The 27,868-nt window shown below is 34.0% G+C and overlaps 2 protein-coding genes across 2 annotated transcripts in view; both read left to right on the top strand.

The window, feature by feature from the left end:
* Positions 1-379: 379 nt before the first annotated feature.
* The window catches only part of LOC110848263 (Down syndrome cell adhesion molecule-like protein Dscam2), a 136,820-nt gene continuing 109,331 nt past the window's right edge, over positions 380-27,868 (top strand). Inside the window, exons 1-2 of the mRNA XM_035851003.1 lie at positions 380-545; positions 1,059-1,470. Of these exons, the coding sequence (XP_035706896.1) occupies positions 1,383-1,470 (88 nt within the window). The 5' untranslated portion in view covers positions 380-545; positions 1,059-1,382. The remainder of the gene's footprint in view (positions 546-1,058; positions 1,471-27,868) is intronic.
* LOC110848603 lies at positions 16,696-22,320 on the top strand. The gene is made up of 5 exons (XM_022095851.2): positions 16,696-17,032; positions 18,669-18,864; positions 20,031-20,215; positions 21,562-21,742; positions 22,085-22,320. The coding sequence occupies exons 1-5, from the start codon at positions 16,887-16,889 to the stop codon at positions 22,247-22,249; spliced, it is 873 nt and encodes a 290-aa protein (XP_021951543.1). The 5' UTR covers positions 16,696-16,886; the 3' UTR covers positions 22,250-22,320.

Genomic DNA, 27,868 nt, shown 5'->3' with positions numbered 1-27,868 from the left:
GGAGATTACCCATGATTAAATTTTTAAGTGTCATTATATTTACCAAATTTTTGCACATTTAAACTCCGTTTCACGCTGACTGATCTTACCGTCACACGAAAATAACATAGGATTCTCATTTTCCTTGCCTGTGCCATGAGCTCAGTCAGCGTGAGACGGAGTTTATCAATTGTAGAAAGAAATAACGGATATCATATCTTCCCCGTAATTCATAATGTTCTGGAAACAATGGCATCTTATTTAATTGGATAAAGTACACAAGTTTTGCTTTTCGTGATGATACGGTTTAGTCCACATCTTCCCGAACGGGTGAGTTTTGTTGGGTGAAAAAGTGGGGAAAGTTGCCGGTTCGAGTTCAGTCTGCTTTCACTCGCTCGACAGCCAACAGCTCGCCCTTCTCGATCTCGGCCTCCGGAATCTCGTCGTGTCGAAATGCAGTGTCTCCACTTTCATCCAAATTTGCACTCAGGTTTCATCAAATTAGATAGTTGAGCATATCACGAAACGAATTCCACTTTGATCTCTAAATTTAAAACGTCCTTCACGTAAGTCAAAGTCAAAGGTTGGTCGAACTATATAGAACTTTAGTTATTAACACGATTAATTGTGCCAAAGTGACGGTAGAACTTTTTCTATAGAATTTGTGAACTAATATTAACAACAATGAATTACGAAATGTGTATTCTGGTGTGACAAAATGGCTTAATTAATATATTCGTGTTTTTGAAAATGATTTTCAAACCGTTATTCGTGTTTTTAATTTTATTTCGGGTGAATTATAGAATTAATAAAACGTGAAGCCTGTATCAAATGTTTTTAAATTTTAAGAAAATTTGTTTGTTAATTCGTTAATCATAAATTGTAGTACGGATTAAATACATCTGGTTTTAAACGATAGGTTTTAATTACACACTTAATACCGGCGTCGGAACTTTACAAAAATTACAAAAACTACACATTACAATAACCTTACAAAAATTCAGCAATGTACGAAAAATTAAACCTACATAAAATCCATTGTCTCGTTTTGTTACTAAATTTCTCCTTCATTCTGACAGGTTGGATTTCATGACTTTTCACTAAATTGGGATAACCGAAAAGATGAAAATTCACTACTAAATAATATTTCAGGATGTGTAAATGTATCGTAAATTGCATCGCTTAATTAAAGCGAGACTTACTAAATATTACATGTGTACTTTAGTGTTTTGACAATTTTGTGAAATTTCCTAACTGAAACATGGTGCCAAGAACATGAACAATTTGTTTGTGTAGCATTTATAGAGCTTAGAATAAGTAGAATAAATACTCAGTGCTGAAAGTCGCTGCAAAAAGTGAAAGTGCATTATTCAAAGTGAGTTTTTACAAGTGCATTGCATTAAATGTCTCGAAACGGAAAATTCGACTTCAAAATGACAAAAATTATGTGTGCAACGCTCTTCCTGCTCGGAATGGATGCAATTTTACAAGGTAAGAAAAATAATAAATAATTTCTCGTTTAAAAACGTTAGTGAAAATTATACTTATTTAATAACAGAAATTTTCAGCGTATGCCAAGCTTTCATAAATTATGACATAGTCACACGCGACATTTGCCACGAATTTGATGACAAAATACGCAAATTATGTATTTATTCACGGCATGAGAATAGATAATTTGCGTATTTTATCCATCCCTCTGTCAACTAGATACTCTAATTAATCATACTTCAAAAACATTCGTAAAAACGGTTCTTGAAAAATTACACAAAAGTGCAACATTAACGATGACGGTGATCTCCGCTAATAACAATAAAAGGTTAAATAACTGAATGTAATATACTTGATGAGTCTTGTTTCATGTGACAAATATGCAAATTATATTTTATCGCCCCATGGATCCTAATTATTATTAAAACAAAGCAGAAAACTAGCCATGACAAATTTCGCCAGAATCGATTTTCCCGTTTTTATAGGAAGTACCAAATTCTTTACTTTCTTAAAACAAAACTCCCAACAATGAGTCAATTCATCCAGTTCTTAGTAAATTCATAAAATTTATAAGCGAACAAACTTTTACAAATATTTCAATTAAAATGAGATTGAACACTTTTTAAAACGTATGCAAGCACGTCATTTTAAGTATTTTGTAAAACTCTGCAAAATTATGGTAAAAATATTGCTATCGAAGAATAGCTTACACATTTTTTTACTCTTATACTCTGATCAAGGGCAACTTTTTATTTTGTAAAATCATTTTGCAAAATTTACGAATTTTATAAAGTTTCTGTGTGAATTTTATCTATATTAATCAACCAATTTCTCAGAGGTTGTTAAGAAATACCTGTCAAGCTAAATAATAAATATTCAGACAAAATGTAAAACAGAAATCGGCTCTTCCCTCCCGATCCGATCCCACTTTTTCCTCCTCGTTCATAATGCATGGCGGAAGGGAAAGGATTGATTTATTAGGAGAAAGTCTGCTGCCGATCTTTCACTCGCCCAGAAATATGGGCCAACTCCACTTCCACGGAAAACTGTCCGTTGTTGCCGCATAAATAAACAAGTCAGCAGAATAGAGATCCATCCCTTTTCGACGTGAGGTTGATGTTGATCTGCATCTGGAAATGGGGCACGCGATGGCAATTACGCGGAAGAGAAGGGCGCGGAGAAAGTCGGGAACAAGATGTTGCCCGTCCCGTTATGTTGAAAAGATAAAAGGAAATCAATGAAATGACGAGATTATGACCATACCTGTTCACTTTCATTCATTTGAGTGATTATGATGGAGAATGATGGTGAATGAAAATGAATTTCCTGTGATTTGAATGAAAAGGAGTGAAAGATTCCGTGATTTCAGATGAATGAGTGTGAATGAAAGGATTTCTCACTCATTTCATTTTTCACCCTATGCTTAATACATGGGGCGAAGTAAGAAATGAAGTCAGATGATGTGAAATGAAATGGATTAGCGTGAATGAAGATCTTCAGTCAGAAATCCGGATGACTGAACTATGAATGAAAAAAGTTTTTTTGAACAGGTATGATTATGATGAGATGTGCAAGTGAACCATGGTCAAAATTTTTGCTCAATTCGACCCACATTGTTTTGTGTTCCCGTTTTACTATTATAAAGCAGAGAGAAATTTACATAATTCGTAATTCTTAGGAACAGACAAGTCTTAAAATCCTTTTAAGAGTTAGGAAGTAATTTTTTAAATATTTTAATGTGTCAAACCTCTCGCATAAAAAGCATACATTTTTCAAATCTATTGTATCATAAAATATATTTTGTTTTCAACTAACTGGAATGGGCACCAAAATCCGCCAATTGTATATAAAAATATTTTTCACATAAATTTTGAACGTTACCAAACTTTTACCGATTGCATGCGCATATTGTTAAAAAATTTGATCTTGTAGGCATATTTTTGTAACTTTATGAAATTTTATTCTCAACATCTCAAAATGTAAATTTCGAATACGGGTGTTGATTAACTGGTAAACGGAGGATGAACTATACACAAGTTTTATCTTACAGGTAACTATTTTGTCGTTCTAATTAATTCTTAGAAAAATTCCTGTTGACAAAAATTTATATAAAAGATGACAAATAAGAATAATAAGTTTAAGGATAAGAATATTAATTTATATAAAAACGTAAATTTTTGCGATGTTTTCGAGACGAAATGATTTCGCAAGAAAATTAAGTCCGACCAGTTGCACATTTCTTTATATTCTCATTAATATCATACCTACCACATTACATAATTTAGTTTGTGAAACTTTCACCAACATCTAAACTAAAATGAAATCCATTAAATCATACTTACAGAATTTAATTGGAAGCAAATAACATGTCCGGTTTCTTTCACTCTTCATTGCTTAAGTTGATAACATTTTTCTTGCAAAACTAGTTTCGTAACATTCAAAGAAACGTGAAAAATTATTTGATCCCATTTCTCCCTGCAAGATAGAAATTCTGTCCATGTTTCCTATTGAAACGCTCCACCGTAATCATCAAATGAAATTCAATTAAGGAAACCTAAAAATTTCCTCAAAATTATTTCTGAGCTAATTCATTATGAGTGAATTATTCCATCGTGTTTTTCTCTCCTCCTTCACAAACACACAAACTTTGTCTCCGCGTCGGAATGATTTGATGAAAGTGGCAAAAAACAGAAATAACCGAAACAAGAAGGAAAGTTGGAAAGAGCGGAGTGAAAGTTGGGCTTCTTCTTCATTAAACTTGTGATCTGCGTCATTCCATTCGGCTCAAGTTTCTTCAGGTGAAAGCAAATACGACGTTATTGTGTAATTAAATTAATGGGGATGTTGTTATGTTGTTATTTTTTTGTGCGGAGGTGTACTTAAGTGGTCAGTAATAGAATGTCATAGTGAATGAATAAAAGTGTTGCCCTAACTATAAATTCTCGCATCGGAGGCTGGAATGTCGCTAGATTAGATCAAAATATCTGTAAACAGATCCTCCAAAACTGGGGGAATTTTGCGGAAAAAGTGAAGCGTGGGATTAAACCAGTTCCTAAAATGTTACGTCATCATGATAATATTATGCCGAATTAATTTTTATTCAGAGATCAGTAAATTATCATCTCCAAATTGTAACAATTTGAAATTCGTAAATCATAAATAACTCCGCTAACTGGACAATGTCAAAATCGAGACAGTAAAATATTTCTTCTTGAAATAAGTCAAGTCATTTCACTTGAACCTTTCGTTCTACAATTTTTTTTATTTTGCATAATTTATGCAATTCCTGTTTCCTGCTTCGAGAAATGTTAGTTAAGTTCACTTCAAATCGCACTTAGGAGCACAATCCTTGATTGAACCGCATTTAATGGAAATGACGATCGAAGTGACCTACACGTATTAATTTCGGCTCGTGACCACTTTATCCGTCAAGGGATGCACCCGACAAAATTAATCACACACTAGACATATCTAAGGATCGTAAAAATGCAAAATTTAAAATTTGGCCTTGTCGACCTGTCCGCCAGAGGACCAAAATACTGACCAGAAACGTGAAAAAGTTTTTCTGAAAAAATCCCAACAGATCCGTGAGGGTTGCGCCCAGACGACTAAAAATTTCAAAAACCTAACGTCCCAAAATCAAGGCCAATAAGATAGGCTTCAAAACTTGCAACACTAAAACCGCGCCAAAATACAACGAAGATAAAAAAGACATATCTAAAACAATTTTTGGAAAACTTGTTGAGAAAATGTTAAAATAGGCTCCCAGAAGTTTCTTGTCATGGATGATGAGAACTACTGCTCCGTTGACCTCGAATCGTCAATCCTGTAAAGTTCTACTCACGTAGAAGTAAAAATGACGTTTGTTCGAAATATAAATTCAAAACCAAGCAAAATTTCCAATGAAGATGGCCCGACATGGCTACGTGTCATAGCACCAAAATAGTGACAGAGTATTTTCGAGGAAAAAAAGTTGATTTCGTCGATAAGAAAGACAGCACCCCAAAAGTACCTCAGTGTCGACCCAGTGAAAGATTTTGGGCATAAATTGAGAAATAATACTCTCATGAAAAAAGGACTCCAAATAATTTCAAAAAATTTCGGCGAGTTAAGGAGTCATATGCATCAGTAAAACGAGTGGCAAAGGGCTCGTGAGGGGTCCTCGACAAAGTTGTCTCTCCACCGGTACGGAGGGGGTATCTGAACCACTGAAGGGTTGAAAAACTTTGGTATGTTCATCGTTCGTATTCCACCAAAGTTTCTTTGGATTTGATTCATGCGTTCATTTGCTGCAGGTCAAACTAGCTTGACACTTAACTTCACCGGACAGTCCATATGCTGATCGATGCGAAATCTAATAATTTTATAAACTTTTAAGTCTGGCAAGACTAAATCAGTTCATATTTAGGTTATCATATAAAGTTACTAAATTTTTAACTAAATTTTTACATTCAAGGAAATTTGCAATATTCCATATTATTTAGTGACGTTTTCTTACACAACTTTCGGAGGAGAAAGTACTGCCTCGTTTTCAATTTTACTTTCTCCTTCGCCCACAAACAATGAGCAAAGTTTAAAAGCGTTATAAAACTTTTTTTCACTTTTTTTGCCGTACTTATTTACTTTGTAGTTGAATTTTATTGTTTTACTTTCTCCCGTCCTTTCACTTACGGCGTGATATGTGACCGTTTGGCGGCTGGTGGAGGAAAGGAAACGTCATTCCGTTTCATTTATGCGAGAAGTGACAATTTCCTTTAAGAAAGGTCGCCAACACGTTGACCTAATTTTGAGGAATTTTACATTTTTAATTATTATATAAAAATTGAATAAAAATGGTACCTATTTTTACTCATAAAAAATTACATTGAGCAAGATTTTAAAATCTTAGGCAGAACCTTTATGGCGGCATTGTTAATTCTATTTCATAAATATTACAATGTTTCTTGTTAGCGATTCAAATTCAATACATTTCTGAAGTTGATTTTTTGCACAAACAGTCTGGTTCAAGTGCCGGGGAATTGGAACTTAGTACCTGGGAAACGTCACCCAAAAGTTCCGATTCCCTGGTCGTTTTAGTTATGCAAGTTACAGGGAAACGGAACCCACTTGTCGCAGGATTTAGCGGGCTTCGATTCCCCGGTACCCTCTTACGCAAAAGTTACGATTCCCCGGAACCCACGATTTTTCTTTTATTTTTCATAAATTGAATAAATTCCTAATAAAAAATTTTATTGTCTCAAATTACCAGTCAACCAATGAAGAACATTGGATAAAAAAATTAGAATTTTTTATAGTGGCGATGTTTCTTAAAATCGCAAATATTTGACAAATTTGAGGAGCGGCAAGTCCAAAAAGGTACGAGGAATCGTCACCCAACAATTATTTTCAGAGCAAAATGCAATTATTTTTGGAGAAAAATAATTGTAACAAAATAATAACGCAATAATTGTAACAAAAACTATAAAATAATTGTGAACATTAATTTCAATCTTTTTCCCAACTCGAAAACACGAGTTTTTATAATCCCTCGCAAAGTTAAATAATTATCGCGACATTACTTAAAACTCGTCAAATAATAAAACGTCGTACTAATTCTAAAAAGAGATAACTGCAGTCGCTCCTTTATTTTAAATCCAGCTAAGTGCAGTCGACGGTTAATTTTACAAGCAGCTAAGTGCAGTCAATGTTTAATTTTAAAACCAGCTATGTGCACAATAAAAACTCGTAAAAACAGCTAACTGCAAGTCCAAAATTATAGGAGTTAACAATTGATTAAAACCGTACTGTAAACCGAAATCTGAATATTTGGGCCGATAAGGCTAGCTCCAACAGAATATTCGAAGTTTTAAAGCCACTCCCTCAGTGGGTGTGGTTTTCGTCGCCTATACTAAATGAAATAAAACATGGCATGCAATATGTCTTTTTCTCAGGCAGACGAGGCAATCCTGACAGAATATTCAAAATTTAAAAGCCACACCCTCAGGGGGTGTGGCTTTTAATTTTTGCCCCCCTGTTAAACTAAACATAACACAGCATGAAATTTCGGTCGTACGGTGTTTCGACATGCTTCCTTAGGTTACGTAAATATGGCCAATGCTAAAACCACGCCCACCCCTATAGGTATTTTATGTTCAATGTGACATTCGCGGAACCAACTCTTAAAAATACGTCAGTACCTAGAAAAAATAATGTGATTTTTAAATTTGGAAAGCAGTTATAGTTACTCCACGATTGTCCCACAAGGTTGAGAAAGATGACATATTGAACCCCAGTTTTACTTAGTTAGGGCCACGACCTCTAAGAGGGGGGTTTAATTTCAAATATTCTGTCGGAATAGCGTCATCTGGGTGGAACACAAATGTTACATGCTAGAAGTTTCGTTAGCTTCATATAGGCGGCAGGACCACACCCCCTGAGGATGTGGCTTTTAAATTTTGAATATTCTATCAGGATTGCCTCATCTGCCTGAGAAAAAAGACATATTGCATGCCATGTTTTATTTCATTTAGTATAGGCGACGAAAACCACACCCACTGAGGGAGTGGCTTTAAAACTTCGAATATTCTGTTGGAGCTAGCCTTATCGGCCCAAATATTCAGATTTCGGTTTACAGTACGGTTTTAATCAATTGTTAACTCCTATAATTTTGGACTTGCAGTTAGCTGTTTTTACGAGTTTTTATTGTGCACATAGCTGGTTTTAAAATTAAACACTGACTGCACTTAGCTGCTTGTAAAATTAACCGTCGACTGCACTTAGCTGGATTTAAAATAAAGGAGCGACTGCACTTATCTCTTTTTAGAATTAGTACGACGAAAAGCTATTATAGAAAAACATCACATCTTAAAAAAGTCACGTTTCTCGGCCTGAAAGTAAAAACAACTCTGGGATTAAAGTTTCCAAGACGAGTTTGAGTTTATAAAAATGAAAATAAAGTGAGACACGAACCAAGTAAGAAAAGGGCTTTTTGTGTGCAGAGAAGTAAAATGTGGCTGTCGTGGCGTGTAATAAACTAATAATAAAGTGCAGACGGGAAAGTGTGGAAGATGAAATAGTATTGCTTATTCCGACCCAGACGAGAAAGTGGAGGAGAAAATACAGTGGTGAAAGTGGGAAAGAGCAGTGTTTCTACTTTCTGTGTAGTATATGAGGTTTCCGCATTGAACTTCGTTGCATTTAGAGAAAATTGTATTAACAATAATTGTTTGTAGTTAAATTACAATCGCATAATTGATTAATGCAGCTCACAAGCAATCTAATCTCCCAATAAATTTACAATTAATCAAAACTTCTAATTTCTGGCGTCGAAGTACAGGATTTTTAAACTAAACAAATATCAGTGTCTTACTGTCTTTGTATGTGAAATTTTCATACTCAATTTTGCTGGGTCCTGAATTAGATAAGATTGTAATACAAAATTATTTCAAGTTAAATACAATCGCACAGTTAAATTGAACCCGACAAGAAACCAAAAAATGCACGTCTATTGTTACAAATTATTCAAAATCTTAAATTTCTGGCATCGAGGCTTATTTTTTAGCTTAAAGAGGTGAAATTACTCAAAATAAAAAAAATTGTACAAGTTGCACAGTATGATACTCATTTTTATTTTGAAATATATTTTGAATAAGTTTTTTAAGTTTTGAATAAGTTGAAAAGTTCAACGTCATGGACAACTATCTAAATAAAAAAATAATAATCGGTTTAAAGACCAAGATCAGTAATCAACTACAGAGTTATTGTAAAGTTATTAATATATAAGTATGAATTTCGGTTTCATAAGTTTTTAAAGTTTTCTAAATTCTAAACTTTTCCCGTTTACCCAGAAAATATTGAACGTACAAGTTTTTCTTAACACTTTTATATACATTCGAATCCATTCACAACTATCTAAGAAAATAATAAACGTGTTTAATATCGAATTAAGGATAGAGTTATTCCAAAGATTGTAAACAATTAGCAAGAATTTCGTTTCAACACGTTAAAATTTTAAAAATTTCCCGTATTACCGCTACATTGCTAGATTGGTTTTTCCGTTGTAACACGTTAAGTTAGAGCAGGTCTGGAGGAGTTATTTACCATCCTCCCCCTAAGCAGCCCATTTAGCACAGCGGTCTTCGCGCCAAGTCTCCAATTTTTGGGGTCTTGGGTTCGAACCCCAATCGGGGCATTTATCTTGGTTTGCATTTTTCTTGATTTTGCAGACCGTTTTATTAGTGCGGGTTTCATAACTTTGACCAATGATGACCTGGTGACCATGTGCACCGAAGCCGACTTATCCTATTATTTTACACCACTTCATTTTATTTTGGCGTTCAAATTCTTAAATTTGGATAGTTGAATGATTTTCACGCCAAACTAAAATAAACTAGTGTTAAATAATAGGATAATTCGGATGATTCGGCTAATTTACTTCGATTATATTACCCGAATCATCCGAATTATCCTATTATTTAACACCAGTTTATTTTAGTTTGGCGTGAAAATCATTCAACTATCCAAATTTAAGAATTTGAACGCCAAAATAGAATGAACAGGTGTAAAATATTAGGATAATTCGGTTTCGGTGCACATAGTCACCAGGTCATCATATGTCAAAGTTATGAAACCCCCACTTAAAAAATGGTCTACAAAATCAAGAAAAATGCAAACGAGGATATATGCCCCTACCGGGGTTCGAACCAGGACCCCAAAACTTGGTGGCTTGCCGCGAAGACCGTTGTGCTATATGGGCTGCTTGGGGGGAGGATGGGTAAATAACTCCTCCAGACCTGCTCTAACTTAACGTGTTACAACGGAAAAACCAATCTAGCAATGTAGCGGTTATATGTCATAAAGAATATTCAATTTGTGACTATTTTTCTCAACCCCGTAAAGCCAACATCACATCACACCACATCAAAATATAACTTGAACTTTCTCCTCGTGTCGACGTGTTTGTTTATGTTTATGTTTGTCGCTCCGAAATGAGGACGGAGACCAAAGTGGAGCGTGAAAGTGGTGCTGCGACGACGAATACCATCTTCACACCGACTTTCACTCTTTAAGAGGATTATTCAGCACTACGAGAGACACGACAACAATGGTGCAGACAGATGAGCACAGAAACTCGAAACTCGCAAAAGCGTCACGTCACTCTCAAAGAAAGATGTTTATTACGGTTTCTCCCACTCTTTACACGCTCTCACTTTGCGGTTCGTGTGGGTGCGGAGAAAGCTGGTGAAAGTAGGAAAGGAATGTTGCAAGAAAGCAGAATTATGATGCGTCTCGCCCGTGTCAGTTGTTTAATGGTTTTCGCGTGTTTTTCCATGTATCTTGAATTTCAAATTATGATGAAAAAGAAGCAGACCGGGTAAAGAGTATAAAAATTCAACGTTCAAAAATAAACGTTTCTGGGATTCGCAGGTTGCGAATCGCAACGACAAACCACGGATTAGCAAATTTAGAATTTTTTACAAAATTACAAAAATTAGTCGATTTTGTACAATTTTGTAAAATTTCGATTGGACAGATTAGAAGAATTAGAATTAGACTAACGAGTCAAATGGTTGCTATCATTAAAATTTAATTTGTGATGTATTTTGGTCAAATAAATTTAATGAACTACATTTGATTTGCAAATTGTTGTTAGTAAATTTTTAACTTTAGAACTCTAATTTGACCGTTTATGGCAATGGCAAATCTGAAAATGAGGAATTTCTTGCAAATTATTTTTTTAAGATTTCTACGTCAATTACAAAATTAACTAATATTCAAATTACCCAATTGGAAGGAAAGGTTCAACTTTTCGTTTGTGCAAAAGGTGTTGAATTAATCGGGTGAGAAGTGATTTTTAATTTATTTTACGTACAATAACATATTTTTATGTGTGTTGTTGTCTGATTTATCCATTTACGATTCATCCAATCCAATCCATTTACGATTAATTTAATCATTTCGCAATGCAGTAAACCTTAAGCTGGAAGAAATAAGTGAAGCTACCTTTGATTGCAGAAAAATAATTAGAATATTAGTTAATTTTGTAATTGAGGTCGAAATATCTCAAACACTGGTACCATTCCATTCTTAAATTAAAATTACATACGTTGCTTAATTGTAAACAGTCCTTCAAGGTAAGAATGGGCATTACCGTGTAGTAATTTTGTAGTAGTGAAAAATTTACAAACTTCTACCAATCCGGTAATAAATTATTGATAAATCAATACCAGTACGAAGTATATATCTGACTCTACCAGATTTTTAACTGAATATCCTAAAGAAAATAAGCATATTTCATAAAAAAACCCTTTACCCAAAAACAACTCATTCCACATTTTTTGCAGAGTTTACAAACCTAGCGTGAACACCCTCCATAAATAAAGTATTCAATGTTTCCCTTCCTCCACCCAAAACCCATCGAAATGCGGCAGAGATAACGATAAAGTCGACTTTGGAGGATTATTATTGTGTTGTCGTTTCCTTTATGAATTTCATCCCAGCTTTTGTTCCTCTTCTTTTCGCCATTGTTTTTCTGTCCCTGCTTTCTCTCGCTGCCTTTCTCCCACCACTTTCCTTATTTATGCCGACCCATTGTTTAGTATTATGGCGACGTGGCTAAGCTAAAACAGCCACGCCGTTTTTGGGGAGCGATATACAAAAGGAAAGATGAAGGTTTTTTAGGAGCGGCTTTCACTTTTATGGGATCCTTCTCCTCATCTTGGGTACGACCAGGGTTTCGTAGGAAGAAATGTGCGAAATTTATTTCGCCAAGTTTTATTTTATCCACCAAATATTTTGGCACGCGAATATTAATTAAGGTTGACATGGTTTACATAAATTTAAAAAGCGAACGACTACAAATTCATGATAAACTTACAAGGTGATATTGTAAAAGTTTGTAAAATAATTTGCGAAATTGCTTGCACGTAATTCAGAACACTAACTTTGTTGCCACAAACATCGCATCTGCATAGCGTGTGTATAAATATCAGTGGTTTATAATCCTAGAAAGGGTATCTAACCCTAACAAATTTCGAAACACTACACAATTTCGAAACCCCATTTTGCAAATACCAAATTTTCTAATTTTGAACATACCTACATTAGTTTTAGCTAGGAATTTGTATTAAAAAATGAAAACGTTCTAAAATAAGTTTCAAATTTCAATTACAAAAATTTGCACTTTTTTCTTAGATGAGGCCATAGTTACTATATCGAAAAAAAATCATCTAAGTAAGCATTCACTACAGTTTTGAAAAGCTTAATTTTTTCAGATCTCCGTTGATTTCCAACCGATTTTAATGACATTTTGGCCAGAGTTAATTATGGTTATATCGAGTATAGCCCTGATTTGGCCGCCTGAATCATCCAACGGTTTGTAAGATATTCAATAAAAACCTCACCAAAAGTGTGTTTTTTGGAGATTAGAAAAATATTAAGGCATGTATGAAAAATGTACACGGATAAAACGTTGATACATATTTTATATAAAAATACAAAATTAAAATTTTACTAATCGGTTTAAAACTTAAAAAGTTTTGATGGTGGTGAAATTTGACCACTCCCACCGCCGCCTAAAGTTGAGTTACTAAGGTCGGCCCAGCAACTTTTCAATTCAGAACACGATTGCTTGAAATTTAGTATCTAGACGACGCATGGGTCTCTTAAAAAATGATGATGAAGTCTCTGAATTGTCAGTCTCTGAATTGTTTGGGAAAAAGTTGTCGGAAATGTACCCAGTCTGATTTTTGGAATATTAGAACTTTTCAATACAAATAAAAATAATAAATAAAAGAAACCCAAAAAAGGATAGCTTAGATGAGGCTAAGAAGTGCGATAAAAAGTACTTAATAAATTTCTTCTCCAGTCAAGGATACAGAATTTTAATATTTCCAGCATCAGCGCCCCATTTCACTACCATGAACATTCATATATGCATAAAATCTCAAATATGATGCAGAGATAATTTTTAAAATCTTGTGTTAATTGTTCCTAATTTTTTTTGAATGTTTGCAAATACGCAGAAAGTTGATACATGATATACAGGTCTGACCAAATACAGTCGACTCTTTTCCTTTGTAATATATATACATAAACATGTCGCTTATGCAATTTAGTCAGTTTAAAATGAAATAAATGGGGCGCTGATGCTGGAAATATTAAAATTCTGTATCCTTGACTGGAGAAGAAATTTATTAAGTACTTTTTATCGCACTTCTTAGCCTCATCTAAGCTATCCTTTTTTGGGTTTCTTTTATATTTTGTAAGTTCAGATAAAGGCAAGAACGGCTTTTTATTTAGTTTTTAAAATCACTTACAAAATTTATGTATTTTACGAAGGACTGCGTAAATTGCCTCAATAGATTCGTAAGCCATTTTTATAAGATGATCCCGAACCCTAAGCCTTGTAGTTGTACAAATTTTCGTATATCCACCAGTTTAGCTTGTTGCATTATTGCTATACTTTCAGTTCTATTTAATAATAGTTTACACATGGGGAGGTTTCCATCTCAATGGAAAACAGCTTTAGTCACTCCACTCTTTAAAGTTGGGGGCACAAAAACGGATCCGAACTGTTACCGTCCGATATCAGTTCTACCGTTTTTCAGTAAGGTTTATGAACACATATTAACATTTAGAATCACAACAATATGCACGAAAAAAAAACTTATTTCAGAATCACAATTTGGGTTCAGAAGTAAGCACTCTACGTTCCATGCACTAACTCATTTGACTCAAAAAATTTATGACACACTTGAAAAACGCAATTACACACTAGTTTTATATTTTGACTTGGTTCGTGCTTTTGATTCGATATCCCACAAGCTTTTAATTGATAAATTGCGTCACATTTATCATTTCCCAGAATACCTTATAGTCATAATTTCGGATTACCTGAAAAACAGACACATTAAAATTAAACTAGGGAACTTTATATCTGACTCTTTCCCTATATATGCATCTGTCCCCCAAGGGTCAAAAATTGGACCAATTCTATTTAATTTATATGTAAACGACGGCCTTGACCAACTTGAAGGTCACAAGGATGTATTTGCTGATGATATTTCGTCATTAGTGTCCCATAAAAACTTTGACACACTTCAAAAAATAGCAATTGAAAGGATTGAAATCCTGCATGCATGGTGTAACTTAAACTGCATGAAAATAAACTGGACTAAGTCCCATTTTATGATTTTTAGAAATAGTCGCACGAAAAAAATACCCCATTTGGATTCAATAAAAACGGTAAATTTTGAAATAACCAGGGTCTCTGAATTTAAATATTTAGGGGTCTGGTTAGATGAGGAGTTAAGGTTCGACGTGCATGCAGATAAAATTATTAACAAAATTACACCTCGTATTCATTATCTGCTGAAACTCAAAAGGAAAATTCCTACCTATAAGTTTCATCTAATCTTCAACGCAATTGTAATGTCTTGTCTTGAATATGGTATTCAAATATGGGCTGGATCTTCCAGTACCACTTTAACACGCGTCCAAAAAGTCGTAAATAACTGTCTCAGATCTTGGGTTTCTCCACGTATTGTTAACATAAATGTATTATATGAAATGTTTAATTTATTTAAGTTAGATGAGTACCCAAACTACTATCTTTCCCTTTTTGCTAAAAGTTTTACAAATGATTATAAAATATATATTCCTAAATTACTTCAAAATTTTGTTACTATTCATGGATCGGTTCATGAAACAAGGTCCACAAATTGTTTCGTTATTCCACCACACAAAACTGTGCTCTTTGAAAAAAGTGTTAAATATAGGTTAATAAAATTTTGGAATGAACTACCAAATGAAATTAAAGATGAAAAAAATCTTGATGTCTTCAAATTCAAGTTGACGGCGTATATTTTAAAAAGGAGATGTTAATCTTAAGCTTGAAATTAAATATACTACTAATTAAGTATTTAGTTAAATGTCAATGGTTGGAAATCAGCATTTTATCACGTTGTTACCTTTTGACAATAAAGACTTATTATTATTATTATTGGCTTTTCAACGGTATGAACGGGGGCCCTAAGTAAAATAAAAGTGCCTCTAAAAACAAACAGCACAAATGAACGTTCTCATCAAATTTAATTTTCATTTCGCTAATATGAACCAATGTGAAATGTAAACGTTATTCGCATTCCGTGCCCCATCCACGATTCGGTTTATTTCCACATAAAATTGCGTGTCGAGTACAAGATTAATGAAACTCGGCACTGGAACAAACAACAATAGATTTTTAGATGATAAATAAACTCGCCAGGCTGACGGTGAGGTTTTTATTGTGCGAAAAATTTGCACAAACAGCAAAAAATAACAAAACGTTACGCATGTCATAATTATTTAGCCCCCATATTACATACTTAGTTTCTTCAAGTTTTATTAAAAAATTTGCAAAATTCATAAATTTATGTGAGACGTTCACGCCCATTTTCAAAGAAACCGATTATTTAATTGTGTATTAACAGTGAGATATATTCTTCGCATGACTAATCATGAATTTATATAGCATTAGGTACAATTCTCATGGGCAAGTAGGGATGTAGCGTTATGACATGTCACTGGCAAATTGACATTCGTCGTTGTTGTCATATTTGTCATAAATGTCGGTAACATAGGAATTGTTGGATGGTCATATTGGCGAATATGACACTTATCGATTTGACACGGACGAGCTATATCTTTAAATATGTGTAACACATTTTTTATTACCACAATTTCTTAAACCGGTACATTTATTTTTGAAAATTTGTGCCCCATGCGTATATATTTCTAAATAATGTTCTTGATTACCACGTATCACAAAACATTTGCTGATTTCCTAAATGTAAAATAAAATAAAAGTTCTTACATAAAATACATCATGCTTTTCCAGCTCCATAAAATTATGTGTACTTCTTTAGCACCTCTACGACTCCTGTATTATTACACAGATGCAAAAAATACTGCTAATTGTTCGCTAATTTTTTTCATTACGTCATCTCTCCAGTTTTGTATTTATTTGTTACATTAGTCACGTTCGACGCTGGCTGGTTGTTAGTGACCAAGATACACATATTTTTTTACTGCCAGGTGTGACTCACTGCTCCCTCAGCAGAACTGGTTAATCTTGAAGAACACAGTGGCAAAAAAAGTGGTGACAATGAAGACGCAAACTTAGGACAAGTATGCAAAACAAGCGTCACTTTAGATGCACCATAAATATGCAAATTTCCACTACTTATACGACCTCTGAGCACTTTACGTAAACATTTCTGGCGAATTGAGTCACGCAGTTAAATCTTGCGCATAAAGACTAAGAGACAAGATTAGATTGTGGTTACTTAGTTTGTTTTGTGCCAATCTGTGCAAAATTTGGTCGCAAATTTGCTGAAGTTCTGTTTGTGTCAATTTGTGCAATTTCTTTTGCAAATTTTGAAGTGAAACTAAATATCATGTGGAAGTTAGTTGGGTTACTTTGTGTGGGATTTTTATCCGTATATTCGTCCCCACAAAGGGGAGCTAAATATGAAACAGCTTCCCAATCGAGACAATTAAGGGAGGAATTAGCACAGAATTTGTACTTCGTGCTGTCCGCGAGGTGAGAAATTTGCAAATTGGAAGATTTTGGTGACGATCAGAAATAAAATCATGATTGACATTTTTAAAAGTGCAAAACAGTTGGGGGTGGTTGTTTGACATCGTTTTTATGTCACAACCATCCATAACTCTATTAAAATAAAGGTTAAATTAACGTAAAAGTCATTAATCCCCTAATTTTACTTGCAAGAAACATGCAAAAAATTACGTCAAAAGTTTGTCTCTTAAGAAGCATTGCATTCACTTTTTGAACTTACGCTCGATATATATATATACAAATTTTGAAATACTTATAGCTTTTTGTGACTACACACTTTTTAAATTTAAATTTAAACACAATTGTAGATATTGCACTTTTATGCTTATTCACAATGGAGGTCTCCCAACGTATGCTCACAGTTTTCAAATTTAATCAGTATGAAATTTGCAAATTCCACTATCTGCGCAGGTTTGGCAGAGATTTTTCCATAAAAAAGGATTAAACGCGCCCCAAGGTAGACAAATTGTACACTTTTCAAATTAACTGTGCGTTTTCTCCTCTTGTTCTAATATTACCGCATCAAACTTGGCAGATAGTGCCTCTTGCAAATTTCACACTGATTAAACTTGTGATCGATTGGCAGTAGTTTGGCCTAAATCTGTGATCATACGTTGGGAGACCTCCATTTTCAGTAAAAACACATGTTAATTTTTCTACAAGACACAAGATTATTTTGTAATCAATAGATCAATTCAAATCAAATCCGGCTTAGAAGAACTTCCACGTCGGTTATGAAAAAAGACTAAATTTTATTTAGTTTAAAGTCCTGTAGGCGGATGGTAGTTATTTGATTTTTATCCGAAATTCACAGGATATAGATTCCGCTACTAAAGTAAGGGAATCTAGTAATCCATGTCCGAAATTAAGGGTCTATGGCATGCGGGTTTGAACTTTAATTTTTTTCGTCTCAACTTTACTTTATCTGCCATGTCTCCAAATGGTTATTTTGAAACGTGTTCATCTGGTTTTTTTTAAATGAAGATTTAAAAATTTATTGAAAGGGTGAGCTATAATAAGGAAAAATTATATATTTGTTCATGGAATAAAAAAACAGGTATTTTATATAAAATACCTGACATACCGATTAATAATTAACCTTGATTTTTAATTTAAAATTTGATACTTAAACAGCAATTAGCAGATCCAATTTCCTGTAAAATTTGAATACATATTTTTTCATAAGACTTCAAAACTTAAAAGTTCCTTGCAAAAGCTTATTTTTCGAGTTTAGATTTATTTACTCAGGTATTTGTAACTTTGCAAACAGCACAGTTTAATAGCCAATTTTTATTTTGCAAATTGTTATTCTGCCACAGAATTTAAACAGGTTAATATTCAAAACACGAACGAATTATTTTATTCATTCAAATTCTGTTATTGTTTATTGTCCCACGATTTTGCGATTTTTTGCAAAATCATTTCCCAAAATTTGTACAGTTTATTATTAAAACACGAGCGAGGTGCATTTAAATTTTGTTTTTGTTATTTTTGCTGTATTTATTTTGCGAGTTTTTTGCATAATTTTTTGTAGTTTATTAATTGCTTCATTCAAATTTTGTTATTTTTATTTTCATAATTTATTTTTTCAAATTGTCAGAAATCTTGAGTCTCACGATGCCAACCATGGCGTGGCAGATCCCTACGTTCGAGTCCATTTCGGATCTGTGCCCCAATATTCGCAAAAGCAGGGGAAGGATCTCGACAAAGTGGGAGATTCTGAAACCATTGTGAATGAAGCGAATCCACAATGGGTCAAAGTTTTTAAAGTGCAATATATCAAAGGACTTAATCAGGTAATTTCCTGGTAATTTCTGGTTTTTAATTTTCTGATTTGACCACAATTTGTTGAAAATTATGAAGAAATTTGGAGTACGGACACGTCATCTAAACATTAAACAAAATTAGCATTTAACTTCCTCAAAATTTCGACCTCATTTCAGTACAATTTCTTCAAAATTACGAAGAAATTGTAACTGCCGGTATGTCATCCATGTAGAAACTTAAGTAAGAATTAATTTCCTCGTAATTTCGACCACAAATCTTTTTTCTAAATATATTCTCGTAACTTCAATCGTATTTCCAGAACTAAAATTTCCTCGAAACTTAGACCTCATTTCGGCACAATTTTGTTAAACTTTTTGAAGAAATTATGTTGCATACAAAGAAAGTTAACAATTAATTTTATCGTAATTTCGACCGTACAATTTCTTCAAAATATTTCCTCGAAATTTCATCCTCATTTCGGGACAGTTCCTTAAAAATTACGAACAACAATTTTATTCTTTTTCTGATTTGTTTATTGCACATTCATGACATGGTCATCTAGAAATTAAATTGAGTCATATGACCACCACAAATTTTTACTTCCCGACTTCATACTCCTGTAATTTCGCGTTAACTTTGTACAGTTTTAGCAAGAGCTTGTTTTGGGAAAAATTTCCCACAATTTTTTTGATGTATGTATTTGTTTCTGAAATACTCAAAACTCTTTAGTATAATATTACCTGGACTGCATTTTAGGGTTTACGCTTTTTAAATTTTTACGCGTCAACGGCAGATTAACGCAAACTACGTAAATATTAATATTTTATATACAGTTTGCGCAGATGAAATAGGCACAATTTTTGCAAACCATGACGTAACTCAGGCAGGCCTTGGTAACATTGTCTAAAATCCATAAATTTGTAGTACATACCAAAAATTCCGACAATCAAAAATCAACGCTGCATGAAAGTATGAAACGTTGGATTTATCTCAAAATTCATGAAATTGACGCTAATCTAGAAAAAATGCATTTTCAAGGAATTGAACAGGGACAAAGTGAGATTAAAAATCTATGCCGGAGTTATTCCATCTAAATAATTTATTTTCCCGACTAAATTTTGAAATTTTATATTTGCTTTTATTTTATTTTATTTTCATTTTATATAAATAATTTATTTTTATTTCATTTTATTAGAAAATTTGGGTAGAAGTGAGAGATCATGATCCCATCAATCCCGACGATGTTGTGGGCGAAGCCTTCATCGACTTGGACGAGTACATGGAACACGGTCAGCAACTTACCGTTCCGCTCAAAGGATCAAAATCTGGATCTATCGTGATCCAAAATACGGCGCCTTTCCGGTTTTCCCTTGCTCTCAAGTAATTATTCTACTAAAAAATAAGTTGGGGACAAAATTGTCACCGCGTTGGTAACCTTAATTTATTACCACGCGGTAACAATAAGTTTACGACTGAATAGCGTATTATTTTCCAAGCTAAGAAAAGTTTTAGCTTGCGACACATTAGTTACAAATTTACAATTTAGTTACAAATTTATTGGAGAAAGCGATAATTTTTTTAACTTAGGAAGTTTACATTTCCAATTCTTTTTTCTTGTGGGAAATTTGCAAATTATTGTGTGATCTCAATCAACAGGACTGGGAATCTTGAACAATATTTTTTACTCCAAGTTTTCATATATTCATTTTATGGCTTTAAACTGTTACACGTTTTCGAAATTATGCAATTCAACTACACATAACTTATCAAAATTTAGTTTTGCCTCATTTTTGATTCCTTCTATCAATTAAATTATCCATTTCCTTAAAAATTTCTCAAATGTTATGTAGCAAAATGAAGCGTGGTCCGAAAACCTGATGACAAATCAATTCCGAAATTTTATTTTTCGTCCAAAATTGCGCTATTTTTTGTAAACAAAATAAACCCTCCAAACGAATGTAAATAAGTAGCGTCAGACAGATTCAAGTTTCCTTTAACGTTTCCGTATATGACCCCGTCCTAACGGTCATGAGGTCAAAAATATTAACGTCCTTGAAATTGCAGTAAAATTTCCTCTAAAATGACACCCCATATGACCATTGTGAATATTTTGACCTTCGACCTCGTACTCAAGGTCATGAGGTCCAAAATATTAACGTCTTCAAATTCGTGGTGGAATTTCCTTTAAAATGATACCCCATATGAAAATTATGAATCTTTTGACCGTTGACCTCGTCCTCATGGTCATAAGGTCAAAAATATTAACGTCTTTGAATTCGCGGTGGAATTTCCTTTAAAATGATACCCCATATGAAAATTAAGTGTTTTTTGACCCCATGACCTTGGCGACGAGGTCAAAGGTCAAAAATATTGGCGTCGTTGAATTCGTGGCGAAATTTCCTTTAAAATGATACCCCATATGAAAATTAACGTGAATTTAATTTTGGACCACACCCCCTGGCGCTGTGGGGGGTGGTCCGATGGACCCCATTTTCGAACTCGACCGAGAACTAAAAATTAGAAGCACAATGGCGAAAACCGCGTTTGATTATCTTGACTCGTTCTGGAGATATCCTGCTGACGGACGGACAAAACGATCACAATAAGTAGCTGACGCTACTTAATAATTCTCATCCGGCGTATTGTGTTCGTGGTTGAAAATCGGATGACAAATTAATATCCAAATTGTATTGTATTTTATTTTATTTTTAATTTCGCACCTTTAGAAATATTCCCGCGCTGGATGAATTTGGCGGGTTGAGCGATCCATTTGTGAAATGTTATTTTCGTTACGGGAAGGAGGGGAAAGATTTCAAATTCTTCGAAACCCCGACCATCGACAATAGCGACAGCGCCACGTGGGAAAATCCAATCACGTTTGATAACTTTCGCAGGGGGACGGATCAGGTCGGGTTAAACAAAAAATAGAAATTTATTTACCAAACTTTCATTAAATTTTTTAGTCAAGAAATTGATAATTTTTCCAAAGTTTTTATTATGTATCAAATTTTCGTTATAAAATTTAGTGGGCATTTTACTTTCAGAAATTGATCATTTTTTATCCAGTTTTATTGATTAAGTAAATGTTAATTGTAAAATTTGGAAAATATGTTTCAGTTTCAGAAATTAATCAGTTTTCATCAGTTTTTTATCCAGATTTTTTTTACTTGCCAAATTTGCCAAATGATCAAATTCAGAAGATATTTTAGTTTCAGAAATTTATCATTTTTTTATCATTTTTTTATCCAGATTTTCCACTTTGTCGTGAAAGATGCTGACTCAATCACTGCGGATGACGTTATAGGAGAAGCATTCATGGAAGTAGAACCTTTCGCGGATAAGAAGCAGCAGTCCGTCCTTCCCCTCTCGTCCTCCTCGAATGCCACGCTATATGTCAAATACATTTTAGAATAATGTTCATAATTTTGATTTTTTTGTTGTATACGATTAAAATAAAAGAATATAATTCATTAAAAAACTAAAAATACTTTTGTCCGTGCATGTTTTTCATTTCAGTTGGCATGTAGTAACGCCGTTAAGCGGGTTTTGAAAAATTGTTAGTCTAAAAATAAAAAAAAGATATATAACCCAACAATAATTATCGATTTTCAGAAGCAATAAAACCTCCATTTTTAAAAAAATCAGCAGGTTACAAAATTTCCATTTGAATATATGAAAGACGGAAAAGTTGAGACACACAAATTTAAATTCAAACTCTGCATACGTTAAGAAACGTTAAGAAAATGAAGTTTGGTCATTTCGTTATTTGAAATATTTTAACCAATTTCAATTTATATATTTGCTTCGGACGTAAGTGAAAGATTTAGGAGGGGAGGTTGTGTACTATCAACTCCCGGATCTCGATGCCCTTTGGATGTGTTGTAGTGTCCCATGAATGTACAATAACCCTGAAGTGGTTTGATTCCATGGCCACATTTGCGCCCGCCACACCCACTCAAAGGTGCCCAAAAATCGCTTTCACTCCAGCTTTCACTCACTCAAATCCACCTCAAAAATCCAATTTTACTCCGATTTTGAAATTTCTTTCACCATTATACTCCCAGACAGTTGTACTCTTATTTCCAACATCAAACTCAACTTTTTTGATGATTATTTCGCAGCCACAATTTGCTTTGTTGATTACTGCGACAATGCTCATTCAGAATTTTAAATTTTAAAAATACTAAAAATTTCAAAAAGTGGAATTTGATGTTGGAAATAAGAGTACAACTGTCTGGGAGTATAATGGTGAAAGAAATTTCAAAATCGGAGTAAAATTGGATTTTTAGCGTGGTTTTGAATGAGTGAAAGCTGGAGTGAAAGCGATTTTTGGGCACCTTTGAGTGGGTGTGGCGGGCGCAAATGTGGCCATGGAATCAAACCACTTCAGGGTTCTTGTACATTCATGAGACACTACAACATATCCAAAGGACATCGAGATCCGGGAGTTGATAGTACCCAACCTCCCCTCCTTAGTGAGGCAATTCACTTCAACCTTCGTAAGTCCATAAATTTACGAAGATCAGCTTACGAACCAAAAACATGTCTCACATCATGAAAAAATCACTTCAGTTATTCCAGTTTCATTAACTACAGAACTCCATAAAATTTATAAAAAAATTCGAAATTATTCTGTAACTTTTCTAGTGTACTTAACAAGTCGACATAGACGTGCTAGGAAATAACTTGTCACCAGGTTTCCTTAAATTTATTACGGATTTGTAAAAGAAATAAAGTATTATGCCATTCTTTTTTATAAAATGTTGACCACATTTCGTCCGTCAGGCTTATATTACTGCTCTGTTACAGATTTCCTTCTACCGAATTATTGTTTTAAGTGTAGAATAATTTCGAATACTTGATTTTCAGCAAACCAAAAAAAATAATGTAGACAATTTCAAAAATCCATCAATTAAAATTTTACTTTTTGCAGGTTGCACGACATATCGTGTTTTTTTGTACATAATAGTTATAAAAAACGTAGTTAAGGTAGGGCATAGATATAGAGTAGAATAGATCAGGCTTCTTCCATATAGTCAATGTTAAAAACTCGGCAATGTTTTTGAGGTGCGACTAAACCCTGCCTGTGTCTACAAACCAAGCTTGCTAAACTCCGTATTTTATTATTTATCGCCACTTATTTTAATTCTGGCGTTTAAATTATTTAATTTCGTATGATTTAAACGCCAAAAAAAATAACAGGTGTGAAATAATAATTTTTTAATGATGTGCAAGCGTGCTAAGCATTCCATGCGCTACCGTGCAACCATGCGTTATCCCCAAATTATCCCCAAATTCTCCTCCATGCCGAGACGCTTTTTTCAAAAGTAGCCGAATCTACTCTACTCTATATCTATGAGGTAGGGTCCATCAATTTCCGTAAGGCATAAAACTTGTAAAGTAATAAAGCCAGCATAATAAATAAATAAATTTCCTGAAAATAAATGTATTTCCAAATATTCCATCTGAAAATTGTGAATAAATTTTGCTTTTAACGAATTAAAGCAGAATTTTAATATGTCCAAAAATACTCTGCAAGGAAACAGTCCATTAACCTTTGACAAATAAATTTCTGAAATAAATTTATTTAAAATATTCCATCTGAAAAGCTTGAATAATTTCGCTTTTAACGAATTAAAGCAGAATTTTAACATGCCTAAAAATACACGGCATACAATCCATTAACCTTCGACATTCCTTATTATTAGCGAATTCCCTCCGGCTGTTCCCTCACGCAATTAGCAAAGTAAAAGCCATCCAGAAATATATTGCGCGTGGGAGGACGATCTCCCTCTTGCCATCCGTGTGTCATGTCGGAGAGTGAAAGTTAAAGTGACAGCGTGCTAAACTCGTGCAACTTCAAGTGTCTTGTTTGATCTTGTTTGATTCGTGCAAATTCCAAAATACATAAAAGTACGGAAAACGGGTCTCCTTTACCACCCGAAGTTGGGGATGGTTCGGAGAGGATGTTGAATACTGTTAAATTGTGGTAAAAACAAATTGTTTGTGTACGGTCCCTTAAGTAAAACTCGACACAGACTTTGGTTTGGGTGGGATCAAGAATTTATATGACCGAAATGTCTGTCTGAGAGTATTTCTCGGAAAGAGTGTTAGTTGTCGTATATTGAGGCAATTCACGCATATCTTGGTAACATAGTAAAATCTGTAAATTCCGTAACCTTACAAAAATTTACGAAATTTTGTAACCATTTTGAAGGAAAATCTGGTAATTTTTTTTTTCAAGTTGAATAAATTAGGCGACATTTGTAACTTTTTACAGAGTATCATAAGTAAACTGCAATAAACAGATGATACCTCTCCATTTTACTTATCCTTAGTGGGTTTATGGCAACGGGTTAAAAACACAAGAGTCAAAATCAAAACTGGTCGAATGACAGGTTATCATCTTCAAGTTACTTCCAAAATTTCTCAAATTTACGCCGTTTACGAATCAAATCATTTCTTTTAACTCATAATTTGCACAACTACTCCAGCTCGGGCTTGGGCAAGTTTAGCGAAAGAGAGCATTTTCTATTTTGGCTGCATCCCCTCTTTTTCCACTCTTGTCTGTTTGTCGGTGTCAATTAGATTTGAAGGGTGCACTTCAACCCGGCTCGTTCATTCCGATCGCAACACAATTCCAATTCTTTGAATCTCTTCAAATTTTAATGAGACAATACAATTCCGCGCCCACTCTCATTCTCGAACTGTCCAAAAGTCGAGGCCTTCACGACAAACCAAACCAAACCGGGCTCAAGGATGTGCACTTTCACTCGAGTGAAAGTAGATGAGTTACGTTATGTAACAAAAACGTGGCAATTGCGCAAGTAGAAGTGAAAGTAGCTCCACTTTCTTCGATTGTTTATCTTTTACTTATGTGTCCGAGTAGATTTCATCATAGAAAAGTTGGCGGAGGAGAAAATTCATAAATTTTTAGTGGAGATGACACTGTTTTTGTCTAGTTCTTGGAAATGTCTGTACCTTTCCTGAGTTACAAATTTCAATTTTATGTCATTTTGAAAAGTGGCCATATTTTTTGTAAAATTTAACAAATATATCTACACCTAATATAAGTTGGTAACAAAATCGTGTATTCAGTATTAATGAGGCTGGTAAAGATTTGTCACTAATAATTTGAATATGGTACCATAAATCTGTATGAGGCTTTTCATGAAATGTATTCCTTATTAAATATATGTTTCAATGCGGTCAAGTTAGGTCTTAAAAACGATCCAGGGCCACACAAATCTAGTCTCTGCTTCGTTAACCAAAATTTCATGAATAAAGTAAATGACATTAAAACGCAACATAATTAATGATATCTAAACTTATCCACTATGGCTGATTTAATACGCTTCCTTCTGATCAGGGCACTATTTCGACTAAAGACCGACATAGCCGGAAAGTCAAGCGTGAAAAACAGAAATAATTAGAAAAACGTTTATAAACGTTCTATCAATTCTAAGAGAATCTGACACATTTTATTTGAAATTAAAGAAAGCTTATATATGTACACAGCAAATCAAATCAGAATCCTTATGTGAACACCAATTTTCGGCAGGTCAATTTGTGCACTGGTTAAATTGGAATAATTTACTTTCTTGGTTAAAATTCGTTAAAATTCGCCCAGACATCTCCCACCCAGTACTTTCTCCACTACAAATTATAAATAATTCAAGCCTTTCACTTTCCCAACTTTGCATTAATTTCATTCCCCAGAAATACAATTCATTTCCAATTCCAACAAAACAACTGAATGCTAAAACAAACTGAATCCCATCAAGCCTACAAATTTTGTCTCAATCCAAATCCAACTAGCCCCGTCTCATCTTCCATTTAAAATTTTGTATCTGAACTAAAACATAATAAAATTTTAAACAAATATGGGATCCAAACTTTCATCCAAATTCAAAACCGCAACGAAGCCGCAGACCGAAACGAAGCCACCGAGAGCCAAACGGATCCTCCTCCGGCCTGGCTGGATGGAAATGAGGATGGAAAGCAAGCAGAGTGCAAATGTGAGCACAATTCGGAGCGACGTGCCGACCGTGAAGTGAAGTGAGGCGAGGTGAAAGCAAATATGAAATGAAATGTTGAAACGACTCCTCTCTCCTCCAACTTCACAGAGGCGGGCAAAATACTTGGTTAAAATGCAGTATTTTCAGCTCCGTTCTTCCCAGGGTTTGGATTTCCAGGGCTTTAACATCCACAAAAAGATGAGAATCTACTCGGAGAAGACATGCAAAAATACATGATTCGTGAAGAAAACAGCTTTTTATTGCTAAACAAACATTGCGGGAACTCACATCAGTGGATTTCAAAGTTGATTTCTAAAAATCTTCTATTTTTATTTGACTGCTGTTTTTTCAGCGTTTTTTTTAGATTTTCACCTATTTTTGTGTGTAACAGCTCTGAAAATCCAAACCCTGGGAAGAACGGAGCTCAGAATGCAGTTTTTAAGAAAGTGTCTTGGCCACCCCTGCAACTTCACTTTCCCTTCGTCTCTCTGTTTGGATTTCATTTCCTTCTCGGGCCCGATGGAAGGAATCATAATCCAATTTGTCGTTTTTGAAAATGTTGAAAGCGCAGAAAATTAGAGACGGATGAGAACCATCTCCAATTAAAGGAATTTTAGGGTTTAATTACGTTTCGGTAAGTTTGAAATATCTGGAACTAGGTGAAATACAAAGTATAGACATTTTTCGTATGGGGAAAGCCGAGGAGAATAAAAGCAAATTTTAATTTTTTTTTGTAAATTATTTTGCGTTCAATAACAATAACAATTCAAATAACAATTTCCCTGTGTATAAATTTCAATGAGTGTCATGCCGAAAATTGTTCGAATTTTTCTGTAGAAAAAGTATATTTCTGCAGAGCGAATTATGGATAAATTGATCTGCAGAATGGACCACAACGAAATTTTCAGCAAAATCATGGAAGTTTATCATGCATACACCGCTTATACAAAATTCATATTTCTCAATTCTCGTATCTTGCAAATTTACCAATAAATAAATTTTCAACTCTGCAGAA

Source organism: Folsomia candida, unplaced genomic scaffold, assembly GCF_002217175.1.
Source record: "Folsomia candida strain VU population unplaced genomic scaffold, ASM221717v1 Fcan01_Sc004, whole genome shotgun sequence".
Lineage (NCBI taxonomy): Eukaryota > Metazoa > Arthropoda > Collembola > Entomobryomorpha > Isotomidae > Folsomia > Folsomia candida.
Note: the sequence above shows the minus strand (reverse complement) of the source record. Positions and strands in the feature narration are given on the sequence as shown.

Excerpts from the sequence above, each read along its gene's own strand:
- LOC110848603 (XM_022095851.2), top strand. The coding sequence starts at position 16,887 with ATGTGGAAGTTAGTTGGGTTACTTTGTGTGGGATTTTTATCCGTATAT. Across the intron at positions 17,033-18,668 it reads TACTTCGTGCTGTCCGCGAG|AAATCTTGAGTCTCACGATG; the intron begins GTGAGAAATTTG and ends TCAAATTGTCAG. Across the intron at positions 21,743-22,084 it reads TTCGCAGGGGGACGGATCAG|ATTTTCCACTTTGTCGTGAA; the intron begins GTCGGGTTAAAC and ends TTTTTTATCCAG.